Source organism: Cetorhinus maximus, chromosome 32, assembly GCF_964194155.1.
Source record: "Cetorhinus maximus chromosome 32, sCetMax3.hap1.1, whole genome shotgun sequence".
Lineage (NCBI taxonomy): Eukaryota > Metazoa > Chordata > Chondrichthyes > Lamniformes > Cetorhinidae > Cetorhinus > Cetorhinus maximus.
This window is the reverse complement of record NC_135910.1, coordinates 14,066,561-14,093,725: the sequence shown is the minus strand read 5'-3', so window position 1 is coordinate 14,093,725 and position 27,165 is coordinate 14,066,561. Positions and strand designations below refer to the sequence as shown.

Below are 27,165 nucleotides of genomic sequence, written 5' to 3'. Positions count from 1 at the left end.
CCACTCTATCCAGGCCTTTCAGTATTCTGTAAGTTTCAATCAGATCCCCCCTCATCCTTCTAAACTCCATCGAGTATAGACCCAGAGTCCTCAAACGTTCCTCATATGTTAAGCCTTTCATTCCTGGGATCGTTCTCGTGAACCTCCTCTGGACCCTCTCCAGGGCTAGAACATCCTTCCTGAGATACAGGGCCCAAAATTGCTCACAATATTCTAAATGTGGTCTGACCAGAGCCTTATAAAGCCTCAGCAGCACATCCCTGCTTTTATATTCCAGTCCTCTCGAAATAAATGCCAACATTGCATTTGCCTTCCTAACTACCGACTCAGCCTGCAAGTTAACCTTAAGAGAATCCTGGACTAGGACTCCCAAGTCCCTTTGCACTCCAGATTTCTGAATTCTCTCTCCGTTTAGAAAATAGTCTATGCCTCTACTCTTCCTACCAAAGTGAGATGACCTCACTCTTCCTGTGTACTTCCTCTAATTGACTTTTCTAGGAAGCTTTGGAGTAAACCAAGTTTGAAAGACTTGCCATAGGGGAAGCGCAACGTAGGTTCACCAGATGGATTCCTGGAATAGTGGGATTCTCCCAGGAGGAGGGATGTTGGAGGCACTAGGCCTGTAGTCCCTGGAGTTTAAAAAAAAATGAGCTGATCTCATTGAAGCATGCAACATTCTTACAGGGCGGGATAGGGTTGATGCAGGATGGATGATTCCACTGACTGGGAGTGTCTAGAACCAGGGGACAGTCTCAGAATAAGGGTTTGGCCATTTAGGACTGAGATGACGGGGAATTTCTTCAGTCAGTCAGAGGGTGGTGAATCTTTGGAATTCTCTACCCCAGAGGGCTGTGGAGGCTCAGTCATTGTGTGTGTTCAAAGCGGAGATCGATTGATTTCTAGATATTAAAGGCATCAAAGGATACAGGGATAGTGCAGGAAAATGGCATTGAGGTAGAGCCATGACCTAGTTGAATGGTGCAGCAGGTTAGAGGGGCTGAATGGCCCACTCCTGCTCCTATTTCCTGTGACCTATGAGAGGAAATAGCCACAGAATAAAAGTTATATGTCATCCTTATGGGACTGAGCTTGGTTACGATTGAGAGGGGCAAGGCTGTTGGTGAATTTTAACCTCTATTAAACAAACATTCTCCTATATGCACAGGAAATGGCTTAGCATGAGGCATCAGCAGACTCAGTTACCATGTGATCTTACATCGCTGATGATGCATTGTAGGCAGTCCATTTCCATTCACACTTTCAATTACACCATGAGGTCATGGAGACGCCGTGTGGGCAGTTAACTATCAGGATTGCTACGTACCCACAGAAGCTCTTCCGTCAGCTGTGGCTCAGTGGGTAGCACTCTCACCTCGAGCTCAAAGCTGTGGGTTCAAGTCCCCCTCCAGGACTCGAGCACAAAAACCGAGGCTGACACCCCAGTGTAGTACTGAAGGAACGCTGCACTGTCAAAGGTGCTTTCTTTTTGATGGCACGCCATCTGCCTTCTGAGGGGGCCATTAAAGATCCCGCGGCACTATTTTAAGAGCAGGGGAGTGCCCCCCAGTGTCCTGATCAATATATTTCTCCCTCAAATCAATATTTTTCTCACACACACAAAAAACTGATTATTAGGTCATTATCACATTGCTGTTAGTCAGAGATGGGTGTGCGCAAATTGGCTGCTGCATATCTTTCATTAGAGCAGTGACTACCGTTCAAAAACTACTTCAGTGGCTGTAAAGCGCTTGGAGTCGTCCTGTGGTTGTGAAAGGCGCTATGGAAACGCAAGTCTTCCTTAAAAAGAACCCAGTTAAGACAGGTTCAAAACGATTGTCCGGAGTGGCTTCCCTCCCAAAGGATCTGGTTGTCTAGGAGATCTCTGGTGACCAAAGTTAAGGGCGGGTGCAGTATGTGCACGTTGGCGCTGCAGGGCAGAGGAAGTGCTGCATTGCTGGGGGTGCAGTCCTTCAGCTGAGACGCTAAACCATGGCCAATGGGAATGTGTATAACAGAAGGACAACAGGTCAATAGTTTTAGTATCACAGGGAGGGATGCAGAGTCATTTCCAGCACAAAAACGATGTCATTCGGCCCATCCAGCGAGTGTCTCCGACGCGGAACCGAGTGTCAGAGACTTGGGCCAGGATATGTGAGGCTTAGCTGGACACTTACCCAGGAAGGGTTACACTGGTTAATACCTGGTCTAACTCAGAGCTCAGCCAGTGTTAGTGAACGGGGATCCACAACTGATGCCCTCCCCCCACCCCCCAGACAACCACTCCAAGCTGACTTGACGAACACCCCACCTCCCCTGCCACAACAAACCCACTACACACGCCCCCGACCTCAACCAACCACCTCACCCATTCACTAACCCACTCACTTACTGACTTGGACTTTTATAAAAATGTGCCTGAAAACAGCAGCTACTGTCGGCAAGAGGGAGCGCGTCCCGTTTCCGGCCGTCTTTCCTTGCGCTCGACAGCCTTTTACGCAGAGGTCAATTCTGACTCTTTGGTGCTTCAGCTAGGGTCAGAACCCCCAGCCGAAAAACTGGAAGGGGCTGGGTCACAAACCTTGGCGGGGTCAGCCTCAGTGTGGTCAGCGCTGGCACTGACCCGAAGGTCTAGGCCAATGTTCCACCGAGGGCCTAATGGGTCCCGAACTGGTCAGCGGAGGACACGCGGCTGGAATCCTTGGCTTGTTCTCCATCCTGGCAAACCTCGCCCCCCCGGCCAAACCTCACACAGTGTGCTGATCAACCACCGTTTCATGACTGGTTTGTTCGCAAGGCCTCACATACCTGGGGAATAGCGCATCACTGAGAGCTTCTCATTACCGTCTGTGTGCACAGTAATGGGATCCTTGGTTTCCGCATCAAAAACCATCCACCTGCCAGGGGCAAAAGACAGAGTCACAGTTGATACCACCACTTATATAGCACTTTGACTAAACAAAACATCCAAAAGGCCTTCACAGGAGCATCGACTAAAGTTTGACATTAAACCGCATAAGGAGATAGTAGGAGAGGTTACCGAACACTTGGCCAAAGAGGGGAGGCAGTGGCATAGTGGTAATGACACTGGACTGGTAATCTAGGCCCAAGCTAATGTTCTGGGGGCACGGGTTCAATTCCGTTTGAAATCAATTGATAATCAGGAATTGGGGTGAAAATAAAACTAGTGTCAGTCATGGTGACCATGAAAACTATTGTCAATTGTTGTAAAAACCTATCTGGTTCATTTAGGGAAGGAAATCTGCCATACTTACCTTGTCCGGCCTATGTATGACTGTAGACCTCAGTAATGTGGTTCACTCTTAAATGGTCTAGCAAGACACTCAGTTGTATCAAAACATGACAGAGGTCAGACAGCATAACACTAAAACAATTTTGGTCCCCTTATCTAAGGAAAGGTATACTGGCATTGGAGGCAGTCCAGGGAAGGTTCACTAGGTTGATCCCGAGTATGGAGGGATTTTCTAATGAGGAGAGGTTGAGCAGGTTGGGCCTGTACTCATTGGAGTTTAGAAGAATGAGAGGCGACCTTACTGAAACAAGATTCTTAGGGTGCTTGACAGGGTAGATGCTGAGAGGTTGTTTCCCCTTGTGGGAGAGTCTAGGACCAGAGGCCATAATCTCAGAGTCAGGGGTCACCCATTTAAAACAGAGATGAGGAGGAATTTCTTCAGAGGGTAGTGAATCTGTGGAATTCTTTACTCCAAAGGACTGTAGGGGCCTGCAAAGGAACAGTGAGTGATGGGGACGGGCGTGGGGGGTGGGGAGCGGGGTGGGAACTGAAAGCTAAAGGGAACTTTTCCATAAAAAAAAAATAATAAGCAAAATTTTAAAAAAACCCTCACTTGATGCAAAATGATAAAACAGAGCCTGTAGTTCCCTCGCAGCACACCTGTTCATTTTTTTTGATATACTCAGTTGAGTATATTCAAAGCTGAGATGGACAGATTTTTAATCAGTAAGGGAATCAAGGATTATGGGGAAAAGCAGGAAAATGGAGTTGGGGATTATCAGATCAGCCATGATCTCATTGAATGGCGGAGCAGACTCGATGGGCCGAATGGCCTACTTCTGCTCCTACGTCTTATGGTCTTACAGCACTGTGGGTGTACCTACACCACAGGGACTGCAGCGGATCAAGGCAGTGACTCACCACCACCTTCTCAAGGGGCAATTAAGGGCGGGCAGTAAATGCTGGCCCAGCCAGCGACACTCACATCCCACGAATGAAATAAAAAATGAACAGGTGTGCTGCGAGGGAACTACAGGCTCTGTTTTATCATTTTGCATCAAGTGAGGGTTTTTTTAAATTTTGCTTATTATTTTTTTTTTTTTGAAAAGTTCCCTTTAGCTTTCAGTTCCCACCCCGCTCCCCACCCCCACGCCCGTCCCCATCACTCACTGTTCTTTTGCAGGCATGGCAAACATACAGGCACCAAGGTTCTGCTCTTATCACATTGTAGTTGAGATACAAGCTAAGCAAGGCCTTTTCTACCAGTCGCTCCTGCCTCATGATCACTGGATGCCGCGCTTGCTTTTAAGCAATTGTCCAGAGCAGTCTTACCTTGCAGAGTGCATGCCCACAGCGATAACAGATCCACTGGGATGGATCCCAACCGACAGAGCTGGATCCTAGCAGGAAACAACGAAAAACAGTAAATCCCTAAAGTAAATCCCTAAAGTAACCCAGTCACTTCTTAAATCAGCGGCAGTTTGCAAAGGCCTTAAAAACAAAAGCAAGCACTGTGCGTGTATCTTTATGATCGCCCATCTTCTCTTTAGTGAAGGCAACCACCATATGTTGGCATGATGCTTTTTTTTATTTGCTGTTGGATCCTTCCTGGATTGTGCAAGGTAGAACACCAGAAAGAGGAGACCATTCGGCCCCTCGAACTTGCTCCCCCCCACCATTCAATGCGATCATGGCTGATCGTCTGCCTCAACTCTGCTTTCCCTGAGAGACCAAAAATCTGTCCCTCTTTCTCAGGCCGTTGAGTATGCTCAACGATGGAGCACCCACCGCCCTCTAGGGTAGAGAATTCCAAAGATTCGCAACCCTTTGGAGCGAAGAAATTTCTACTCAGCTCAGTCCTAAATGAGCAGCCCGTTATCCCGAGGATGCTCTAGATGTATCCCCCGGTGTTCTAGGCTCCCCAGCCAGGGGAAACAAACTCAGTATCTACCCTGTCCAGCCCCTTCAGAATATTGCAAGTTCCAACGAGATCATCTCTCCATCTAAAATTCCAGAGTCTAAGCGTCCAGTTTACTTAGCCTCTCCTTATAGGGCAACCCTCTCACCCCCAGCTAGACACGTAAAGGTACGATTATTAAACAGAGACAGCGACTGACTCTCTGTTTATTTTACTTAAACCAACTCTTAACATGATAGGACAATTGTTGACTTGATTATGCAAATGGAGGGTCAAAGCATAAAAGCGAAAAAGAAAAAGATTTCTACTTATATTGCACCAATCATCATCTCAGGACATCCCAAAGTGTTTTACAGCCAATGAAGTGCTTTTGACTAGCAGTCACAGTCATCATGCCAGAGGCGGAACCGCAACACCCAATTTGCGCATAGCAAGCTCTCGCAAACAGCAATGTGATCGTGGCCGGTTTTCTTCTGTTGAAGTGCACCCAGGAGATTTTCCCTGTCGTTCTTCAAAATGGAGGCCGCGGCACTTTTTACATCCACCCAGCGGGGCTGGCAATGCTTCTCATCGGAAAGACAGCACCTCAGACAGTGCAGCATTCCCTTAGTATTACACTGGAACAACAGGTTTTTCGGAGCTGCATTCTAACTCACAACCTACTGACTCGAACGAGAGTGCTACCACTTGCTGACACGTCTGTGCAGCTAAACAACAACGGGCAGGATTTTCCCGTCGGCGAGCGAGCAGGGGTGGGGCCCGCTTGCCGACGCGTAAAGTAACACACTGTGATGTCAGGCAGAACCCCCAACGTCACCGCGCCCCATTTAAATTTTCAGGTAGGCGGGGGCGCAGCAAAATCAGTTACGCACCCACCGACCTGTCAATGGCCAATTGAGGCCATTGACAGAGTCATTGAAGCAATTAATGGACCTGCCCGTCCAACCTTAAGGTCGGCTGACAGGCCGGGAGCCCTGGCGGGAATTAGAAAAAGCATCAAACCTCATCCAGGGGCGGGGTGAGGTTTCATGTAGGTTTTTAAAAATTGAATTAAAGTTATTTTTAAAAATTATGGACATGTCCCAACTCATATGACAGTGTCACATGAGGGGACACGTGAAGGAATTTTTAATATTTTTGACAGCACAGCCGACCTCCCTGAGGCTGCACTTAGCCTCAGGGAGATGAGTGCCCTCTTTTGTGCGCAAGCGTGAAAGAGCGCACTCTCAGGTTTAGGGATTCCCCCTCGCCCGCACAGGGTGCGCACAGCGCTTCTGTGCGGACGTCACGCTGGGCAGGCCTTAGTTGGCCCGCCCACGTAAAATGGCGGCATGCCCCCAATGGGGGGCGCCGATCAGAGACGCGCCTGTACTTCAACTTCGCCCCCGACGGGAGGGAAAATCCTGCCCAATGTTCGGGGTTCCTTTTTTTAAAAAATTTATTTGCAGGATGTGGGCATCGCTGGCAAGGCCACAAAGGCAACTCACCACCACCTTCAAGGGCAATTAGGGATGGGCAATAAATGCTGCCCTAACCCAGCGATGCCCACATCCCATGAAGGAATAATAAAAAAAATTGTTGCCCATCTCTAACTGCCCTTGAGAAGGTGGTGGTGAGCCTCCCTGTGGTGTAGGTACACCCACAGTGCTGTTAGGGAGGGAGTTCCAGGATTTTGACCCAGTGACAGTGAAGGAACGGCCGATATATATATCAGGATGGTGAGTGGCTGCAATACACAAGCACCTTGTGACCAGCTGCCAAGGAACACACATCTGTATCCTATCAAAGAAGCAAAGTTACCACACTTGTTTCCCCGCTGACTTACATCAAGAGTCTTACTCCAGACAGGCTGGTGTGAGCTGGGATCCCAGTAATGGATCAGTTTGTCTTGTCCACACGTCACAAACCAGTCCTCACTTGGGTGAGCGGCAAGTCCCCACAGCTCATCAGTGTGACCCTGCACAGAAAACAGGAACAAAACAAAATCAACAGGGACAGAGGTCATGCCTTCACCCAAAGCAACGTGTAGGCCTGGCTTGGTTCATTCTCGCTACTGTCCAGTCAGTCGCTGGTCGATTACAGGAGCAATATTTCTCCGACACACGAATGGCTTTGCCTCTCTCCGCCCAACGTATGAAATGATGAGTGGGAAAAGATTAGGTGGTACATCGTGCTTGACCCACTCTCTGACTGAATCATGGTGACTAGATACTTCCAACCCTTGCCCCCAACCCCGTAGCCATGTAGTTTCTTCAGGGTAGCCAAAAAAAAAACTTATATTCAGAGTTAGAGGGACTGCGACACAAGAGACTACCATTCGGATCATCGATTCCTTGCCAACTCTCTGTAGAGCAATCCAGTCAGCCTCATTTCCCCACACTTTATTTCCATAGCCCTGCAGACTCATTTCCCTTAAGGGTCTATCCAATTTCCTTTTGAAGTCATTCATTGTCTCCCCTTCCACCACCCTCGTGGGCAGCGAGTTCCAGGTCATTGCCAGTCTCTGTGTACAAAAAAAAACACAACGCTCCTCAAAGTCCCCTCTGCGTCTTTTGCCCAAAAACCTAAATATGCCCCGCTGTGGGGACACACCTGTGGTAGGGGGTTGTCCCAAAGCACTACACAGGAGCATTACAAAACAAAAATAGAACACCGAGCCACAGAAGTAGACATTTGGCCAAGCTTTTGATCACCTGACTTCAGAGGTATGCTTTCAGAAGTCTTATAAAAGGAGAAGAGCAAAGGAGGGAGGTGGGGAGATTTAGAGAGGGAATTCCAGACCTCAGGGCCCAGGCAGCTGAAGGCACGGCCGCCAATGGAGGAGCGACTAAAAATCGGAGGTGTTCAAGATGCCAGAATTAAGAGGAACGCAGAGATCTCGGAGGAGATTACAGAGAGGTAGGGAGGGATTTGAAAACAAAAGATGAGAATTTTAAAATTAAAAGATGTTGCTTGGAGCCAGTGTAGGTCAACATGCACAGGGGAACAGGACTCGGTGCGAGTTAAGGAGTGAACAGCTGGATTTAGGATGACCTCAAGTTTACAGAAATCCAAGATCAACAAGTGGGAAAGAAAAACACTGGAAAATTCCTCTCCCACCTCCTCAGATGCTCAAAATCAGTGCAAGAGGTCACAAGGACCAAGTGTTAATGGTAAAGCTATTTAACCTTTATCGTAGTCATCAAACCTCAGTGACTTCCTCCCATTTGCATCACATGTCCCATTTCCATCTTCAGTTCCTCTAACACAATGCCAGCAGTGCTCCTTCAAATTCTACACCCCAGCCACCCAAACCTTCCCCCCTCAGTGCCTCCACCTTACCTCCTCTTCCGAAGTACCAGAAAACCTCAGATTATATTCCACCCACGACCTCTTGGCCCCAACTCCCACCCAACCAGTGCTCGTTCATTCATTGGCCACCTGGTTGGGAGGGTGGCGGGGTTGTGTCTGTCTGTGTGGTATGCTACCGAGACCACTGCTTCCCAATGGTTTTTCTGATGGGACTCCCATTTTAATGCCTCACGTAGTATGACCCCAGAGTGAAAATCCAGGTGTTTGGGGGGTGGGGGAGGGAAAGAAAGAGTTGTGAGCGGGCCGGGGGCTCATACAGCAAGGATAAAGGCACACAAAACTATTAAGACACCCAGCATTTTTCAGGCTCTGTGGGTGCCAGTGACCTCCAAGGCCCCATCATTAGATTAGGCCGCACCCACAGGCAAAAAAATAAGAAAAAGGCGCACATTTTTTAAAAAAGAGGCCTCACAGCCGATCCCAGACCAAGCCTCTGCTCCACAGCTGCCATTGCTCGACCCTTGACCCCAACGGGGGTCACGACCTACAGTTCGTGAACCCCTGACCTAGGCTGCTGTTGAGGTCTTTTGAGCAGGGCGGGGATTTGAAGACACCCAAAGCGAAGGGGGAAGCCATTACACTTAAAGGTTTCTGTGGTTTCTTACTTGTACGATGGGGCAGTATCCCCCACTCAGCGTGCCTTGCAGGATGCAGTTCCTCGTCGTGCCGATGAATAATCCATTGTCTTTTCCTTCTGCAATCGTTCGAACTGGTCCAAATGCCTCCGGGATCTGCGATTTTTTTTAAAAAACACACACACACACACACACAAGATGTCAGACAAGGAAATGGTTCTGACATGAGGTCTTTGTCCAGAGACTCAGTCTCTTCTCCTTCCAGAATCTGACAAACCTGCTCTAGAAGAAAGATGGACAGATTTACAGAAGTCCCGGTCCATATGCGGCCATACCTGGACAATATCCAGACCTGCACAGATAAGTGGCAAGTAACATTCGCACCACACAAGGGTCCGGTCCAGCAATGACCATCTCCAACAAGACAGAATCTAACGATCGCCTCTTGACGTTCAATGGCATTACCATCACTGAATCCCCCACTATCAACATCCTGGGGGTTACCGTCAGAAACTGAACTGGACTAGCCATACAAATGCTGTGGCTAGAAGAGTAGGTCAGAGGCTGGGAATCCTGCAGCGAGTAACTCACCTCCTGAATCCCCGAAGCCTGTCCACCATCTACAAGGTACAAGTCAGAAGTGTGATGGAATACTCCCCATTGCCTGGATGAGTGCAGCTCCAGCAACACTCAGGCAGCTCCACACAGCAGCCCACTTGATTGGCACCCCATCCACCACCTTAAACATTCACTCCCTCCTCCACCGACGCACAGTAGCAGCAGTGTGTGTACCGTCTACAAGATGCACTGCAGCAACTCACCAAGACAGCACCTTCCAAACCCATGACCACTACCATCTAGAAGGACAAGGGCAGCAGATACATGGGAACACCACCACCTACAAGTTCCCCTCCAAGTCAAACACCATCCTGACTTGGAAATATATCGCCATTCCCTCACTGTCACTGGGTCAAAATCCTGGAACTCCCTCCCTAACAGCACTGTGGGTGTACCTACACCACATGGACTGCAGCGGTTCAAGAACTGCTGGCCAAGAAGTCATTGACACCCACATCCTATGGATGAATAAACAAAAAATTTTATTCATTAAAATTAAAGTGATCAGATTATGAACGAAATTTGGATTCGAAGTGTGGGTTTTTATTTTGATCCTCTGATGGCCAGTGCACCACCGAGGGAGAGCCACACTGTACAAGGTGCTGTCCTTTAGATGGGACATTAAACCAAGGTTCTGTCTGCTCTCTCCAAGTGGATGTAAAAGATCCCCTAGCATTATTTCGAAGAGGAGGGAGAGGAGGGAGAGGAGGGAGAGGAGGGAGACGAGGGAGACTCCTGTGTCCTGGCCAATATTGATCCCTTCAAAATCAAAATCAGAAAAACAGATTCTGGTCATTCTCTCATTCCTGTTTCTGGGATCTTGCTGTGCACAAATTGGACTGCCACCTTTCCTACACTACAACAGCGACTGCACTTCAGAACGTGCCTCACTAGCTGTAAAGAGTTTGGAGATGTTCAGCAGTCGTGAAAAGTGCCAGGGGGCACAAGAATGTTGCCTTTAAAATGGAGCTCCTATTCTGGGCGAGGTTAGTCAGGAGGGGGACACAGAGGCAGCACAGCCTCGTCTGCTTCATTATCCGATATGCTTAAAAAGAACCTCACGCCCACCAGTGGTTATCCGGGCACTGAAACGCATGTTCTATTCACCTCTGTTTCCTGGACTTTGTGGTGCTGCCTGTCCCACAGGATGACCTTATGATCCTTCCCTCCGCCTGACACGAGCATACCATCAGTCAGCACGCAGAGGCTGAACACGCCCCCTTCATGAGCCCCCTGAATTGCAGACCTGATCCGGTTTGTTCCTACAAAGACAAATAAAGCACAGAAGAGATTACATACTGGAAGGAAAACTCTCGAGCAGCAGGTTAGAAACCAGGGATAATGGGTACGGGAAAATGATTATAAAAGGTGGAATGATGGACAGAATGGCAAGCTATACCCTCCGAAAGCGAGCTGTATCATTATGTGGAAACATGGGAGGTTATCTTCTTCCATATAGAAAGCTAGGGGAACATTTAAAGTTTGAAATAATGCAATACCAATTGAAGAAAGGCATTAAACCCATGTTTGCTTCACCAATTACTTACATTAGGGGAAAGCAGGTGGTGTAGTGGTAATGTCACTAGACCAGTAATCCAGAGGCCCAGGCTAATGCTCCAAGGTCATGGGTTTAAATCCCACCACAGTAGCTAGCCACAAGCATCCAGCCATCCCAACACCAGAGCCTCCATTCATTTCTCCCATGTGTTTATATTCAGCTCCCCTTTAAATGTGTCTATATTGTTCACCTCAACCACTCCCTGTGATAGCGAGTTCCACGTTCTAACAACATTCTGGGGGGGTTACCATTGACCAGAAACTGAACTGGGCTAGTCATATAAATACCGTGGCTGCAAGAGCAGGTCAGAGGCTGGGAATCCTGCGGTAACTCACCTCCTGACTCTCCAAAGCCTGTCCAACATCTACAAGGCACAAGTCACTCGTCCACTTGCCTGGATGAGTGCAGCTCCAACAACACTCAAGAAGCTCCACACCATCCAGGACAAAGCAGCCCTCCTGATTGGCAACCCACCCACAAACATTCACTCCCTCCACCACCGACGCACAGTGGCAGCAATGTGTGTACCATCTACAAGGTGCACAGGAATTCACCAAGGCTCCTTAGACAACACCTTCCAAACCCACGACCACTACCATCTAGAAGGACAAGGGCAGCAGATACACGGGAACACCACCACCTGGAAGTTCCCCTAGAAGCTACTCACCATCCTGACTTGGAAATATATCGGCCGTTCCTTCACTGTCACTGGGTCAAAATCCTGGAACTCGCTCCCTAACAGCACTGTGGGTGTACCTACACCACACGGACTGCAGCGGTTCAAGAAGGCAGCTCATCACCACCTTCTCAAGGGCAATTAGAGATGGGCAATAAACGCTGACCTAGTCTGCGATGCTCACATCCCAGGAATGAATTTTTTTTTTCTCACCACTGTGGGTAAGGGAGTTACTCCTGATTTCCATATTGGATTTATTAGCGATTGGATGTCCTCACAAGTGGTAACCTCTCCGCTGTTGAACCTCTTTGTAATTATAAAAAGACATCTTTATCGGATCACCAGTCTTCTCTTTGAGGGAACACAGAGTCCGATTATGGGCTCTCAAGTTTAGTAGTCAGCCATTCAGTAAGATCATGACTGACCTGTATCCTAACTCCATCTACCCGCCTTGGATCAGCAATCCTTAAACCCCCCTTACCTCACAAAAATAAATCTGTTTTAAAATGTTTCAATCCAATCCAATTTGAGGGAGCACGTTCCAAGTTTCCACTACCTGTTGTGTGAAGTCATCACGGTTGAATAACCTAGCTCTAATTTGAAGTGATGCCCCCTCATCTTGGAGTTTCCCCAACCAAAGGGAAGTTTCTCTCCATATCTACCCCATCTTAAACACGTCAAGAGCGCCACTCGATGATCAATACTTGTGTTAACATAAACCTAGTCTATGCACCCTGCCCTCATGATTTAACCTTTTCAGTCCTGGTAGACCACCTCTTGTGGTGCAGTGGGTAGTGTCCCAACCTCTGGGCCAAGAGCCCTGGGGTTCAAGTCCCACATCAGGACTTAATGATCACGCAAAGTGTGCTCATAATGAGGCCAAACAGGTTGATTATCAGCCTGTAAATCCTTCCAATACGCCTGACGGCAGGTGGTAAGAGTTGGAGAGTTTCCTGGTCAGCCACACTGCAGAAGGCAACGGCAAACCACTGCAGTCTTTTGCTGAGAGTAATCGTGGACCAATCCAATGGAAGCCCATGGTTGCCAATGCCCTCTTAGGGCCTGGTACCCGGAGGAGGTGACCCCTTGCAGCTCGCTAATTCTCTTCAGGATAATGAAGGTTTACATCCCTCAACATTCACTCCTTTAATGTTAACCAAACCGCTTGTGCCGTGACAGCATGTATGGCTATTATGTTGAAAAGCCAGCTTCAAGTGATACTAATTTCAGCTGTCAGTTGATATACCCAGTCCCATCACACTCTTGCCTCCGAATCGGAAGGTCGTGGGTTTAAACCCCCATTCCAGAGACTTGAGCACAAAGTCTAGGCTGAGGCTCCCTGATGCCAGTCCTGAGGGAGTGCTGTACTGTCGGAGGCTGCCCTCTTTCAGATGAGATGTTAAAAACCCCATTGGCTGTAAAAGGGGCTTTGGAACGTCGCGGGGTCATGACAGGTGCTGCACAAATGCAAAACTACTTTGATTTCGATTGGATTTGACAGATTTCGGAGAGCAGGTCCAGGGCTATTAACGATTGCAGAACTGGTGACCAGCAACTTCCTCACCTTTGCCCCAGATGATCAGATTTCCACTCGAGTCACCAGTGATCACATCCCCGTTCTCGGAGAAGGTCAGACACAGGAGGTATTTGGGCTTCTCTTGCTTCTGTAAAACATCATTTAAAAAAAAAAAATTTGAAGTGATTGACAGCAAAGGAGGATCCCATCAGCCCTCGCGCCTGCTCTTTGAAGGCATTAGCCAGTTAGTCCCACACTCTGCACTTTCCCCCCAGTAGCCATGCAAATCGCCTCCTTTCCATCCAATTCCCTTAGGAATAAGTCAACATCGAAGGTGCAAAAGACTACGGTGGGGAGAACCATCTGTTGCGGGTCTCCATTGGAGGCACCTCCCCCTCACAAGCTAGGCCACCCTTCCCCTTTTACCCTCCTCCCCACCCCACCTCTCAAACCTGGCCCCCTTATCTCTCTCATTGAGGCCTGACGCTGACCCTGACTTGGAAGAGGGGCTCGTCCTCCTCTTCCTTGGGATTTTCCTGTGTAGTCCCAGCAGTGGCCACTGCTCACGCCTGGCGCTGCTGAAGGGGAGGGGGTCGGGGGGGGAAATCCACAGTACCCCGTAAAAATCCACACATCCGGAATAGGGGACCAGTTTAGGTGAACGGGCAGGCAAGTGGCAGACGTCCAAATATGTCCACTGACATCCCATTGCCTTCTTCCTCAGCTCTCCCGAGGACCCTGCTCACCCAACCTGGGAGATCAAGGCCATTCACCTCAAAGATGCCCTGCTTCTTGGAGAGGGTGCTGCCTTCCATCGTCCAGAAGTAAATATTGGATTTGCCGCAGGTGACGATGAGGTTGGCCTCAGTCGGGTGAAAGCTTGCTGCCAGGACTGACTCGTTGGAGCACTGCAAACAAAATTAATAGATTAAAAATAAACCAAAGTAGAATAGATAGCAATCAGAGAGGCACCGCCACACTGGGAGAAACTCCCTTACCAATGGGCACAAAGTTACAGGAGGGCGGTATCATTGCAAGAACCCAATAAAAAAAGATAAGAGTAGACCCCACAGCCCATTGAATGGCAGAGCAGGCTCAATAGGATCATGGATGATCTTAGGCTTCAACTCCGCTTTCCCACCCACTCCCCATTCATCTCGATTCCTTAAGACACCCAAAAAAATTCTGTCCATCCCAGCCTTACATATATTTGTTCAACAATGGAGCATCCACAAGACTCTGGGGTAGAGAATTCCAAGGGCCCGCAAGCCTTTGAGTGAAGGAAGTTTTTCTCCAGCTCAGTCCCAAATGATCAGCCCCTTATCCTGAGACCTGCTTCCACCTCCCCCCCACCCCACCCACTCCATGTTTTAGACTCCCCGACCAGCAGAAACAATCTCTGAGCACCCACCCTATCAAACCCCTTCGGAATTTTGTAGGCTTCAATAAGATCACCTCTCATCCTTCTAAACTCCGGAGCATATAGGCCCAATTTACTCAGCCTCTCATCACAGGGATCCTCATCCTGGGGGATCAATTTAATGAACCTGTGTTTACAAACCAAGGATCTGTACATTCGGGTGTTAAGGAAGAGAGGTGTTTGGAGTTGGGGTGCAGTTTAGCCTGGGTCATGTTGATAGGCAGAGCAGGTATGAGGGGTTATATATTCCTACATATATGTGCCACAAAAAGGAGATACATTTCATTAATGTTAGACAGTCACTGCATGTGTGCATTATGAAGGAAGTGTGTTAACTCACAGCTAACTATGCTTTCTAGCATGGATAGAAGATTGGCTGTCTGGCAGGAGGCAGAGAGTGGGGATAAGGGGGTCCTTCTCAGGATGGCGGCCGGTGACTAGTGGAGTTCCGCAGGGGTCAGTGTTGGGACCACAGCTTTTCACTTTATACATTAATGGTCTAGATGAAGGAACTGAGGGCATCCTGGCTAAGTTTGCAGATGATACAAAGATAGGTGGAGGAACAGGTAGTATTGAGGAGGCAGGAAGGCTGCAGAAGGATTTGGACAGGTTAGGAGAATGGGCAAAGAAGTGGCAGATGGAACATAACGTGGGGAAGTGTGAGGTCATGCACTTTGGTAGGAAGAATAGAGGCATAGACTATTTTCTAAATGGGGAGAGAATTCAGAAATCTGGAGTGCAAAAGGACTTGGGAGTCCTAGTCCAGAATTCTTTTAAGGTTAACTTGCAGGTTGAGTCGGTAGTTAGGAAGGCAAATGCAATGTTGGCATCTATTTCGAGAGGACTAGAATATAAAAGCAGGGATGTGCTGCTGAGGCTTTATAAGGCTCTGGTCAGACCACATTTAGAATATTGTGAGCAATTTTGGGCCCCGTATCTCAGGAAGGATGTGCTGGCCCTGGAGAGGGTCCAGAGGAGGTTCATGAGAACAATCCCAGGAATGAAAGGCTTAACATATGAGGAACGTTTGAGGACTCTGGGTCTATACTCGATGGAGTATAGAAGGTTGAGGGGGGATCTGATTGAAACTTACAGAATACTGAAAGGCCTGGATAGAATGGACTTGGGGAAGATGTTTCCATTAGTAGGAGAGACTAGGACCCGAGGGCACAGCCTCAGAGTAAAGGGAAGACCTTTTAGAACAGAGATGAGGAGAAACTTCTTTAGCCAGAGAGTGGTGAATCTATGGAATTCATTGCCACAGAAGGCTGTGGAGGCCAGGTCATTGAGTGTATTTAAGACCGAGACAGATAGGTTCTTGATTGGTAAGGGGATCAAAGGTTACGGGGAGAAGGCGGGAGAATGGGGTTGAGAAACTTATCAGCCATGATTGAATGACAGAGCAGACTCGATGGGCTGAATGGCCTAATTTCTGCTCCTATGTCTTATGGTCTTTCGTGGAACTTTGATATTCCTTTGAGCAGAATGGGAATTTCCCACTTTTTCCAGACATTATTCAGGATTTACAGCACAGAAACAGGCCACTCGGCCCAACCAGTCCGTGCTGGTCTTTATGCTCCACTTCAGCCTCCTCCCATCTTTCCTCATCTAAATCTACCCATCGTAACCCTCAATTCCCTTCTCCCTCAAATGCTTTTCTAGCTTCCCCTTAATGTATCTATACTATTCACTCCAACCACTCCCTGTGGGAGCGAGTTCCACATTCTCACCACTCTCGGGGCAAAGTAGTTTCTTCCAAATTCCCTATCGGATTTCTTGGGGACTATTTTATATTGATGGCTTCTCTCTATTTTATATTGATGCTCTTCCCCACAAGAGAAAACATGCTCTGTGTCCACTCTACGAAATCCCTTCAGAGATTTAAATTCCCTGATTAGGTCACCCCTCAACCTTCATTCTCACCTCCCCCCCTCACCCCCGCCACCCCCAAAGACAAAAGAGATCCAGCCCGTCAATCCTTCCCTGATATGTACACCCACACATTCCTGGTGTCATCCTTGTAAAACCTCTGTTTTGGGCAGGTTGTTTTTTTATTGCCTCCAGGAGGTGGCATTTTGGACAATTGGGAGGTGGCGAAAGAAGCTGCATCATTTAACGAAAAGAATCGGAGCGCAGGAGGAAGGCCATTCAGCCCATCGTGCTCGTGCAGGCTCTTTGAAACAGCTGCCCAATCACTCCCCTGCTTGCCCCCCCCCACCCCTCAATAACCTTGCAATATTACACCCCCATCCCCATTTGGGTATTTATCCAATTCCCTTTTGAACGTTACTATTGAAGCAGCTTCTACCGTCCCCTTCAGGCAGTGCATCCCTCAAGCAACCGGGCACTAAGGTGGCCCGATATCTCCTCATGATTTCCATATGTCAGTGAACTCCCTCTGTCTGTGCTGAACGGATTGTGTTTTGGGGAAAAACGGTGACTAACTGGTGATTTGGTTGTCCTACATTCCATCCATTGAACTCGAGCATTCTCCCGTCTACATTCAGTTGCCACAACAAAGCTTTTCTGATGTGATCAAGCAGAAATATTACAAGCCAAACAAAAGAATTGATCAGCCGCACTCTGGGTGCCTCTGTGGATGTACAGAGTGCTTTCCTGTTTACTGTTGTAAAATCCTAATCCACAGGGGCTTGACCTGCAGGGTCCAAACACGTCTGTGCTATTTACTCACTCTTAACACAGTCAATGCACAACCAGGATAGACAATAACGAGACATATAGCAGAATGCTGGAAATGTTCAGTAGGTTTGGCAGCATTCATTAACAGAGTTAATGTTTCAGGTCAATGACCTTTTTAAACAGGAAAGTCCGAGTTGCAATTGGTAGATGTCACATCTCTAACCAGCCTGATGAAAGGTCATTAACCGGAAATGTTAACTCGGTTTCCCTCTCTCTCTCTCTCCACGGATGCTGCCTGACCTGCTGAGTATTTGCAGCATCAGCCGGATTTGGCTTTTGTAATTACATTAGAGATTTATCCCGTGTTTTACCTGCCCGACAAAAATCAGAAAGTGAGCTATTACTAGTATGTGCAGAGAAAATAAAACTGAACAAAACCCCACTTCGAGGGGATAGTCCACAAGAGGAACTGACCGGTCAGTTCAGTTCAAGGTGGAAACTCTGGTCCCTGTAGGAGCTGCTGTACATTTGCGCGATGGAACGGCTGGAGAGGCTTCCTGTCTATCCCATACCCAACGTGCAAAACACACTGCAACATGATCCCATAGCACATCGAGCGCTTTGAACCTTCTCACCCACTGTGCCAAGATGGTGATTCAGGTCATAACTAGATGCTGGTACTCAACCAATGCAGGAGGTCTTATGGGGCAGTGGGTTAGTGTCCCTGTCTCTGAGCCAGAAGCTCCAGGCTTGAGTCCCGCTCCAGGATCGGACAGCCAAGGAAGGTGGGTTCATAACGCAGCCAAACAGGTTGAGTGTCAACCTGCAAATCCTTCCAACACGCGCCAATGGCAGGTGGTAAGAGTCAGCCATGTGATGGAAAGAAAGTTGGAGCCTCTATCATCACTATCCATAGCTCCAGGCTACAACATGGATGTAAAAGTGCGTGTTACCACAACAACTCAGACTACAAGTGAACACATCAAACTCAACACACTGCCTGAACATCATCCCACTTACTACATGCATCCAATCCTGGTCTTTCTAGAAATACAATTTTCATTAGGAAGACCTTACATTTAAACAGTGCCTTTCACAACCAAAGCACTCTTTTTTTTTGCAGTGTAGTCACTGTTGTAATGTGGGAAACACAATCTGCGCACAGCAAGCTCCCACGCACAATGTGATAACAACCAGATAATCTGATTTTTCTCCACCCACCACCCCCCAAACAAAAAAAGTAATATTGGACAAGGATAAATAGTGGTCAGGATACAGAGGAGGGCAGATTATCTCATTGCCGGTTATGGGAGCTTACTGTGCAAAAATTGGTTGCTACAGTACAAGAGTAATCACAATTCAAATAGAAAAGGGGAGTTCATCAATTGCAAGGATGCTGTAGGAGGTCCTGTGGTCATGTAAAGCACTGGATGAAATGAGTGTTCTTTTCTATGGAAAGGCACCAAAACTGATTAGACCTGTTGCAGTTGACAGATCATTTACCTTTAAACATGATGGATGAGTATCAATGTCTGCCTGGGAGGTTTAGACTTGCTCGAATGACATCCGGACTGTGTTGGTTAGACTAGGGCTGTATTCCCCCAGAATTTAGAAGGCTGAGAGGTGATTTGGTCAAATTTCTCAACATACCAAGAGCTGAGGTACTTTCTCCCTGTCTCTATTTCCATTGGCTGGGAGCAGGGTCAAGAACTAGTGGGGGGAGCATAGACTAAAAAATATGATAGCCAGACCTTTCAGGAGTGAAACGTGGAAACATGTCGACACAAATGGTGTCTGAAGCGAGGTCGATTGATAAATTTTTGTTAGCCAAAGGTATTAAAAGATTATGGGACGAAGGTGGGTATATGGAGTTAGGCTGGAGATCAGCCCCAATCTCACTGAAAGCAGGAAGGGGCTGAATGGCCTCCCCCTGTTCCTATTTTGCCGGAAACTGCTAAGGTTTGAGACAGAAGGCTCATGAGTTCCAAACAAGAGGTCTCTGCCCGAAACGTGAGTCCTGACAATGTTTGAGAATCTGGTTATGCATTTCCACTTGTAACCCAGAGTTCCAACTCTATTTTATTGAAAGGGGGAATAAAATAAAATAAAAATCATATTGCTGTTTGTGGATCTTGCTGTGCGCGACCTGCCTGCCAAGTTTCCTACATTACAACAGTGACTACATTTCAAAATGGCTTCACTGGCTAGAAAGCCCTTTGGGAGGGAGGGCGTGGGGAGGGAGGGCGCGTGGAGGGAGGGCGCGTGGAGGGAGGGCGTGTGGAGGGAGGGCGCGTGGAGGGAGGGTGTGTGGAGGGAGGGTGTGTGGAGGGAGGGCGCGTGGAGGGAGGGTGTGTGGAGGGAGGGCGCGTGGAGGGAGGGCGCGTGGAGGGAGGGTGTGTGGAGGGAGGGCGCGTGGAGGGATGGGAGAGATGACACGACACAGAAATGGGAGGTTTTTTTTTCTGCCTTGCTGGAAGGAGCCGCTTTGAGTAACCCGCTCTCTGCGATTAACATTTCAAATAAATCACGGCACATCCTACGCGATGACTCGACGCAGCAGACAGGTTCTGTCAAGAAACAGTTCAAGTTTATTCCAGAACAAAAACAAAAATAGCTGGAAAAACTCAGCAGGTCCGACAGCATCTGCGGAGAGGGAGACAGTTGACGTTTCGAGTCCGTATGACCCTTCATCAGACATATAGAAATGAGACGAAATATAAGCTGGTAAAGGGGGGGGTGAGTGGGACAGGTAGAGCTCGATAGGGGGCCAGTGATAGGTGGAGGCCAAGAAGAGGTTGCCAAAGATGTCATAGACAAAAAGGACAAAAGGGGTGTTGACGGTGGTGATATTATCTAAAGGATGTGCTAATGGGGACATCTGAAGAAGGGTCACACGGACTCGAAACGTCAACTGTCTCCCTCTCCGCAGATGCTGTCCGACCTGCTGAGCTTTTCCAGGTATTTTTGTTTTTGTTCTAGATTTCCAGCATCCGCAGTGTTTTGCTTTTACTCAAGTTTATTCCAGGTGTTTTCACACTCAACCAGGGCTTGTGTCAGGAAGCTCCCTCCAGCCCTGATTGCCCGCACTAAAAGCCCCACTGGTCAGAGCCCCCGCAGTACATCACGTGACCTTCCCCCGCCCCCAATTGAGAGAAAGGAGGGACTATACCCCCAGTTACCACATCCTACCTTCACGTCAGCCAGTTTCTGCTCTTTCTGCCAGTCCCACACAGAGAGGATGTGTTCATTGGAATCATCCACTGCACATAGGTGAGCCCCTCCGTTCTGTTAAATCCAACAGGGTTAGTGTACAAGAAAAAAAATCACTAAATTCGGGGAAAACATGAGGAATAAAAACAGCACAAAGTCAAGACAGGCTGCCCCAGGAACCAACCCGCTCCAGAGCAAAATACTGCACTTCAGGAACTGGAAATAAAAGGAAAAGGTGACGATGTGAAACGTTAACTCTTGTCGGTGGGATTTCCCGGGGTGGGGGACTCGATGAGCCGAAGGGCCTCTTCTGCACTGTGAGATTCTGTGGTTCTGTGGGTGGGGGCGGGGAAGAAAAATAATTTCAAATGTGGGAAAATTTGTAGAGTCCAAATTTTTCTACCCCACCCACGACCGGGCTGCCACTGGTATGACTGGAAAACCCTTTCTCTCTCCACAGACGCCGCTCGGCCTGTAGAATACTTCCAGTGTTTTTTATTACATAAAAAAAAAGTACATCTTACTTTAGGTGGACCTTTCCAATTAAGAACTTAACCATAAAAAAAAAACCCTTTTATTTTGAATTATATTATAATTATTACTTCCAGCGTAATGGTCTTGTCCCTGAGGTGCCCAAGGGGCTGTGGAAGGCCTCATGGATGTTAACTCCCAATTCCCAGTTAAAGGATGAAGCCAGATCCAACCTTTGCTGGTTTTAGATTTATTCAGAGTGAAACGTTACAAGGATATACCTCTTAACCTAACCCCCACTACAGTGTCAGTAAGCGTCTCTTCATAGGTGCTCAAGTAACAACCCGAATCGATGCCCTCCACCTGCTATCGTTAACTACAACTGGCAAGCAATTAGAGTACTCCCTCGCCAGTTAGTGTTTAATTGTTCTGTGTTTGATTACGAGAGTCTGTTTACTATTGACGCTCACTGTGCTTGATTGAGTCCATGCCCAGGCTTAACCAAAGTAAACAAAGCTGTAAAAAGGAGCTGGAATCATGGAGTAGACATTTTAAAGCACTGAATAAAACATGTTACACACAAAAGAAACTAGTTCACCTCAGCATATGTCCAAGGTATAGAATATACATCAGCCTGAGCCAAGCGGGACAGCAGGAAAGAAACAGGCAGAGCCAGAGTGGCCCACCTTACGTTGCGTCCGACCTGAACGTGTAGATGGCCGTTTTGGCCAGACCCCCGAGTTGACCCACCGAGGGGTCCTCCAACTTGCCCAAACTCCTCCCACTTGGGGTAAGCAAAACTCAGGAGTCTGGGGCTGAAGTGGATTCAGAATTGGAAGAGCATCTCTCACCCAACCTCTGACGGAGGTGTTGTGGTGGAGTGGGTAGCACCCCTGCCTCGGAGGCGGAAGCTCCAGGTTTCCAGTCCCAATCCGGGACTTGTTGGGGACAGGGGTGGGGGGGTGGGAGCAGGCATGACGCGGTTGAACAGGTTGATGATCAGCCTGGTAATCCTTCCAACAAAAGGGAAAGGGAAAAAAAATAAGCGTGCAAGAGAAAATATGAAACGAGCAACTTCCACGTCAACCTTCAGACATTGCAAAGCGGCTTTGGCTCAGGATTTCAGGTGGGTAGCAAGAGAGGGAGGGCAAATGGAGAGAGCAACCTTCACCTCGAGCTCACAAGAGGCTATTCACCACCCCACACCCACCCCCAAAACCACTGTGGAAATATATCCAATACTGGAATAATTCCTCTTTGTGCACCAAATGGACCCAAAAAATGAAGCATCAAAAGAGGCATACTCACAGACTTGGAGAAGGATACACAAGATACACCTCTATCGAAGACCCCAGATCCAATAACGTGCAGGGTGTTCAGACTCACGGAATCCCACACACGGACGTGAGGTGCAAGTTGCTGTCAGAGGAAGGGGATTAAAAAGCTCTTGAAACTTGACATAACAGGGAGAGGTTCTTGCGTCCGCTCCTTGTGGTGAATCTGTAAGTTATTTTCCTATTTGATTCCACTCTCATTAATGAACCAGGGAGCTGTTTTCCCCCCTATACATAGGAATTACCAGTCTGCAGACTCTTCCAAAAATAGAGTGGGTGGTGACTAATTCAGTCACCAATAATTCAGGAATAATTCAGTCATCTCCGGGATTTGCCACAAAATTACCCCCTATATCCCTCTGAAATTCAGAGACCATTGGAGGAGTAAATTAACAGACCGTACCCTTCCCTCCCTGCCCACAGTTTTCTTTCAGGACCCTTGTAAAATGAATGCGGTTCAGATTAACTGCCCGGAAGAAATGGGAGCAGGAGTCGGCCATTCAGCCCATCGAGCCTGCTCCGTCATTCAACAAGATCGTGGCTGACATTTTACTTCAGCTCCACCTTCCCGCACTATCCCCATATCCCTCCATTCCCCAGGTACGCAGAAAAATCTATCGACCTCCGTCTTGAGTATACGCAATGACTGAGCATGCACAGCCCTCTGGAGGTTGAGATTTCCAAAAGATTCACAACCCTCTTGAGTGAAGAAATTTCTCCTCATCTCAGTCCAACATGGCCGACCCCTTATCCTGAGACTGTGATCCCGTGTTCTAGACTCTCCAGCCGGGGAAACAAGCTCTCAGCCTCAACCCTGTCAAGCCCTTTTAAGAATTTTATGTTTCAATTAGGTCACCACTTATTCATCTAAATTCTAAGGAATGTACACCACACCTGGAGTCACTGAGTAGTTGTGGGCACCTCACCTTTAGAAGGATATATTTGGCCTGGTGTAGATTTACCAGAACGAGACCTGGACTCCAAGGGTTAAATTATGAGGGAAGCTTACGCAAACTAGGGTTGCATTGCCTGGAATTTTAAAAAGTTAAGGGGTGATCTGATCAAAGTTTAAAGATATTAAGGGGAGAGAGATGTGGGTAGAGAGAGCGAGAGAGAGAGAAACTATTTCTGCTGGTTGGGTGGTCTAGGACCAGGGGGCAGAGTCTAAAAATTCGAGCCAGACCTTTTCAGGAGTGAAATTAGAAAACATTTCTACACACACACACAGGGTGGGAGGAGTTTGGAATTCTCTTCCAGAAAGGGAAATTGATGCTGGATCAAATTGTAAGTTTTAAATTGGAGATTGAAAATTTTTTGCTAGCCAAGGCATTGAGAGATACAGGGCATGGGTGGGTATAGGGAAGGTATCGAGAGAGATACAGGGTGTAGTGGGTATAGGGAAGGTATCGAGAGATACAGGGTGTAGTGGGTATAGGGAAGGTATCGAGAGAGATACAGGATGTAGTGAGTATAGGAAAGGTATCGAGAGAGATACAGGGCATGGGTGGGTATAGGGAAGGTATCGAGAGATACAGGGTGTAGTGGGTATAGGGAAGGTATCGAGAGAGATACAGGGCATGGGTGGGTATAGGGAAGGTATCAAGAGATACAGGGTGTAGTGGGTATAGGGAAGGTATCGAGAGAGATACAGGATGTAGTGAGTATAGGGAAGGTATCAAGAGAGATACAGGGCATGGGTGGGCATAGGGAAGTCCGAACAGTATTAAGAGAAGGCCCTTTGTGAGAATAATATACATTATTTTCACAGACACAGGGTTACTTCCCAGACATGAAGCCTTGAAAGGGTGAGCTTTCCAAACAGGGAGCCATGTTTAAAGTGATCACAATGCCATTGTGATGCAGAATAAAAATGTTTTGATTTGAGAATACTGCAACAAAGGGCCTCCGAAATACAACTCAATACTCTTTATTCTAAAAACAACAGATTTTCTTTATATTAGAAACATAGGTAGACAAGTAATCAGATCTTCTAAACCCATGAGGAAGTCAGATTTCTGCAGTTATAGGGTCGAGGTCTCATTACATCTCCCCAAAAACTGAGGTAAAGACAGCAAAAACTACGCTCTATACTTTGGATTGTAAGTATAAAACTTGTTACTGTTCGTCTATCCTGACATTACCCAAGTGGATTTGAAGTTAGTATTTTTAGACAAATTAGTTTATCTTGTGTTTACACTTAGTAGTGTTCAAAACAATATTATAACTAAATCCAAAGTTTAAACTTAAAATAAACTAACCATTATAAACAGGTGATAGACTTATTCTGTATGCCTCACGGACCCTGACTCTTCTAGAATTTTATAATTAAGAATTTTAAGTTCAGACTAAAGAGGAGTCTCTTTAAGAGAGACAGATCTGTTATAATGTACTGTGTATGTTTCTTCCGGAGATAATTTTGTTTAATCCAAAAACTCCTAGAAGACCATTTATCTCAAGACCAAATTGCTATCTAGCGTTCGCTGATTCAGCTTTCCAGATAATTTATAATTTCTTTTAAAGTTGAGGTTTTATTATTGAGCAATAAGTTCAAAAAAGGGAAGATTTACCCATATTGGGGTGTAGGATTGGGTGTGGGGTGGGGGGTAAAGTTAACAGAACACTAACAGGTGCAGCTCAAGAGAATGGGCCCTTTGTTTGGGGAATGCTACACGCCAGAGAAGACAGGAAAAGAACAGGCAAATTTACCTTCTGCATTTGACAAATGCAAATTAAAATTTGAATATATTATACCTTTCCATCTTTTGTGGTTCCCGCCACCTGCCCTGTCGCCATGGTGACCTTATCAGGATGTACTGCAAGGCTGAGAAAGAGATTAGGAAGAGAGGGGTGAGTCATCATGTTCGCTTTTCGATAACAACACTAGGCCCAGACTGAAAGCTTCAGAAGCTGGGTAAAGGATAGAGTCATAGCGAAGGGAGCCCAGTTACACATTATTGCATTCAGCATTTTAGGTGGTTTACTGCTTCCAGTTAACAGTTTCTAGCTTCTTTCACTTTGTTAGTATTCTTCCTTGGCATAATGAACGAGAGACAGACAGACAGACACAGCTGCCTTTCACTTTGTTGGTATTGTTGCATGGCAGAGTGTTTGCTATCAAGAGACAGAGACGAGGCAAAAAAAGAGGGGGACGAAAGGTGAGGGGGGAGGGAGAGAGGGAGAGAGAGGGGGAGAGAGGGAGAGAGAGGGAGAGAGAGGGAGAGAGAGGGAGAGAGAGAAACAAGAGAGAAACAAGAGAGAAACAAGAGAGAAACAGAGGGCCCCTAACCAAAACGGAAAAAAATGTACATTTTTTTGCAGCTTCACATTGAAGAAATGTGCTGCATGTGACCATTACCCCTCAGCGGGGCAGCCCTGACCTCACTGCCCAAGTAGCCGGTGAAAAACTTGTACAACTGCGATCATTCCTTCCCCTCCCCGTCCCAATCACTCCCGGTCAAGATGCCCTTGTGTCAGAGGTGAACGCTCCACACCTCGCTGATGTCGAGGAGAGCGCCAACCTGTCACCAGCACAAGGTCATTAGTCATTTTTAAAAAAAAACTCTTTCATGGGATGTAGGCGCCACTGGCATTCATATTGCCCGCCCCTAATTGCCCTGGAGAAGGCAGTGGTGAGCCGCCTTCATGAACTGCTGCAGTCCAATTTCTAACACATGGAAAGCTCGGTACACTGGCACCGGCACGAGTAGGTCAGAGTGTCGAGTCATTAGCAAAGCTTTTCCGTGGCTACAAATCGGCATCAACGTCTCCCGGTGAGCAACACAGGAGATGTTTTTTTGAAGAGGACATTTTTAAGAGAGGCAAAGATTAAGTCTCACTCGGTGGAAATATAATGAAGGGCGGTGGCTACTCCAGAATAGGTAACAGCGGACGGGAGAGACCAGCAGCAACTCCTTGTTTGGGATCGCTCCGGGGTTGGTTCCCACGCTGTCCAATCACCACCTGAAATGTCATAGGTCACATCATTCCAACCCAGGGCCAATGAACTGCTCCCCTGAGGAACAACAACCTGTATCAACAGCATCGTCAAACAAAACTGCAGTAGTGCACAGGCACACAGTAGAGACAGCGGTGCATATATATGTTAGAGAGGTTTGAAAAAACAACCAAGGGCAAACTTTTATTCACTACAACAATGAAAGCTAATGTATAGGCCCACCCCCCCCCCTTAAACCTGCTTATATTTCACCTCTTCTATTTTTCCTTAGTTCTGTTGAAGAGTCATTCGGACTCGAAACGTTAACTGTGTTCCTCTCCGCAGATGCTGCCAGACCTGCTGAGTTTTTCCCAGGTATTTTTGTTTTTGTTTTGGATTTCCAGCATCCGCAGTTTTATGATTTTACCATAGGATTAATGGGTCAGGTTAGTCAGTCTATGATATTCCTTCTTATAGCCACAAGAGGGCAAAACTACAAACTCCCAGTCACATTCCCACTACCAGGAATATCCTGCTTTCTTGTGGTCAAAAAAAATTGCTTTGTCCTCCACTGGCTAAACTCCATCCCAGGCACATATCACATTACTGAGTCGAACCCACTCCGGAGACTTGAGCACATAATCCCCCAGACTGACATTCCCGGTGCAGCGCTGAGGGAGGGCTGCACTGTTAC

General features: G+C 47.5%; 1 protein-coding gene across 1 annotated transcript in view; it reads right to left on the bottom strand.

Moving 5' to 3' along the window:
- eml2 (EMAP like 2) overlaps window positions 1-27,165 on the bottom strand; it is a 63,700-nt gene that overhangs the window by 17,974 nt on the left and 18,561 nt on the right. The window contains exons 5-14 of the mRNA XM_078533168.1: window positions 25,289-25,358; window positions 22,512-22,622; window positions 20,712-20,807; window positions 14,236-14,370; window positions 13,511-13,610; window positions 10,820-10,974; window positions 9,125-9,250; window positions 6,994-7,125; window positions 4,583-4,650; window positions 2,806-2,894 (exon numbers count right to left, since the gene is read on the bottom strand). Coding sequence (XP_078389294.1) covers window positions 2,806-2,894; window positions 4,583-4,650; window positions 6,994-7,125; window positions 9,125-9,250; window positions 10,820-10,974; window positions 13,511-13,610; window positions 14,236-14,370; window positions 20,712-20,807; window positions 22,512-22,622; window positions 25,289-25,358 — 1,082 coding nt within the window. The remainder of the gene's footprint in view (window positions 1-2,805; window positions 2,895-4,582; window positions 4,651-6,993; window positions 7,126-9,124; window positions 9,251-10,819; window positions 10,975-13,510; window positions 13,611-14,235; window positions 14,371-20,711; window positions 20,808-22,511; window positions 22,623-25,288; window positions 25,359-27,165) is intronic.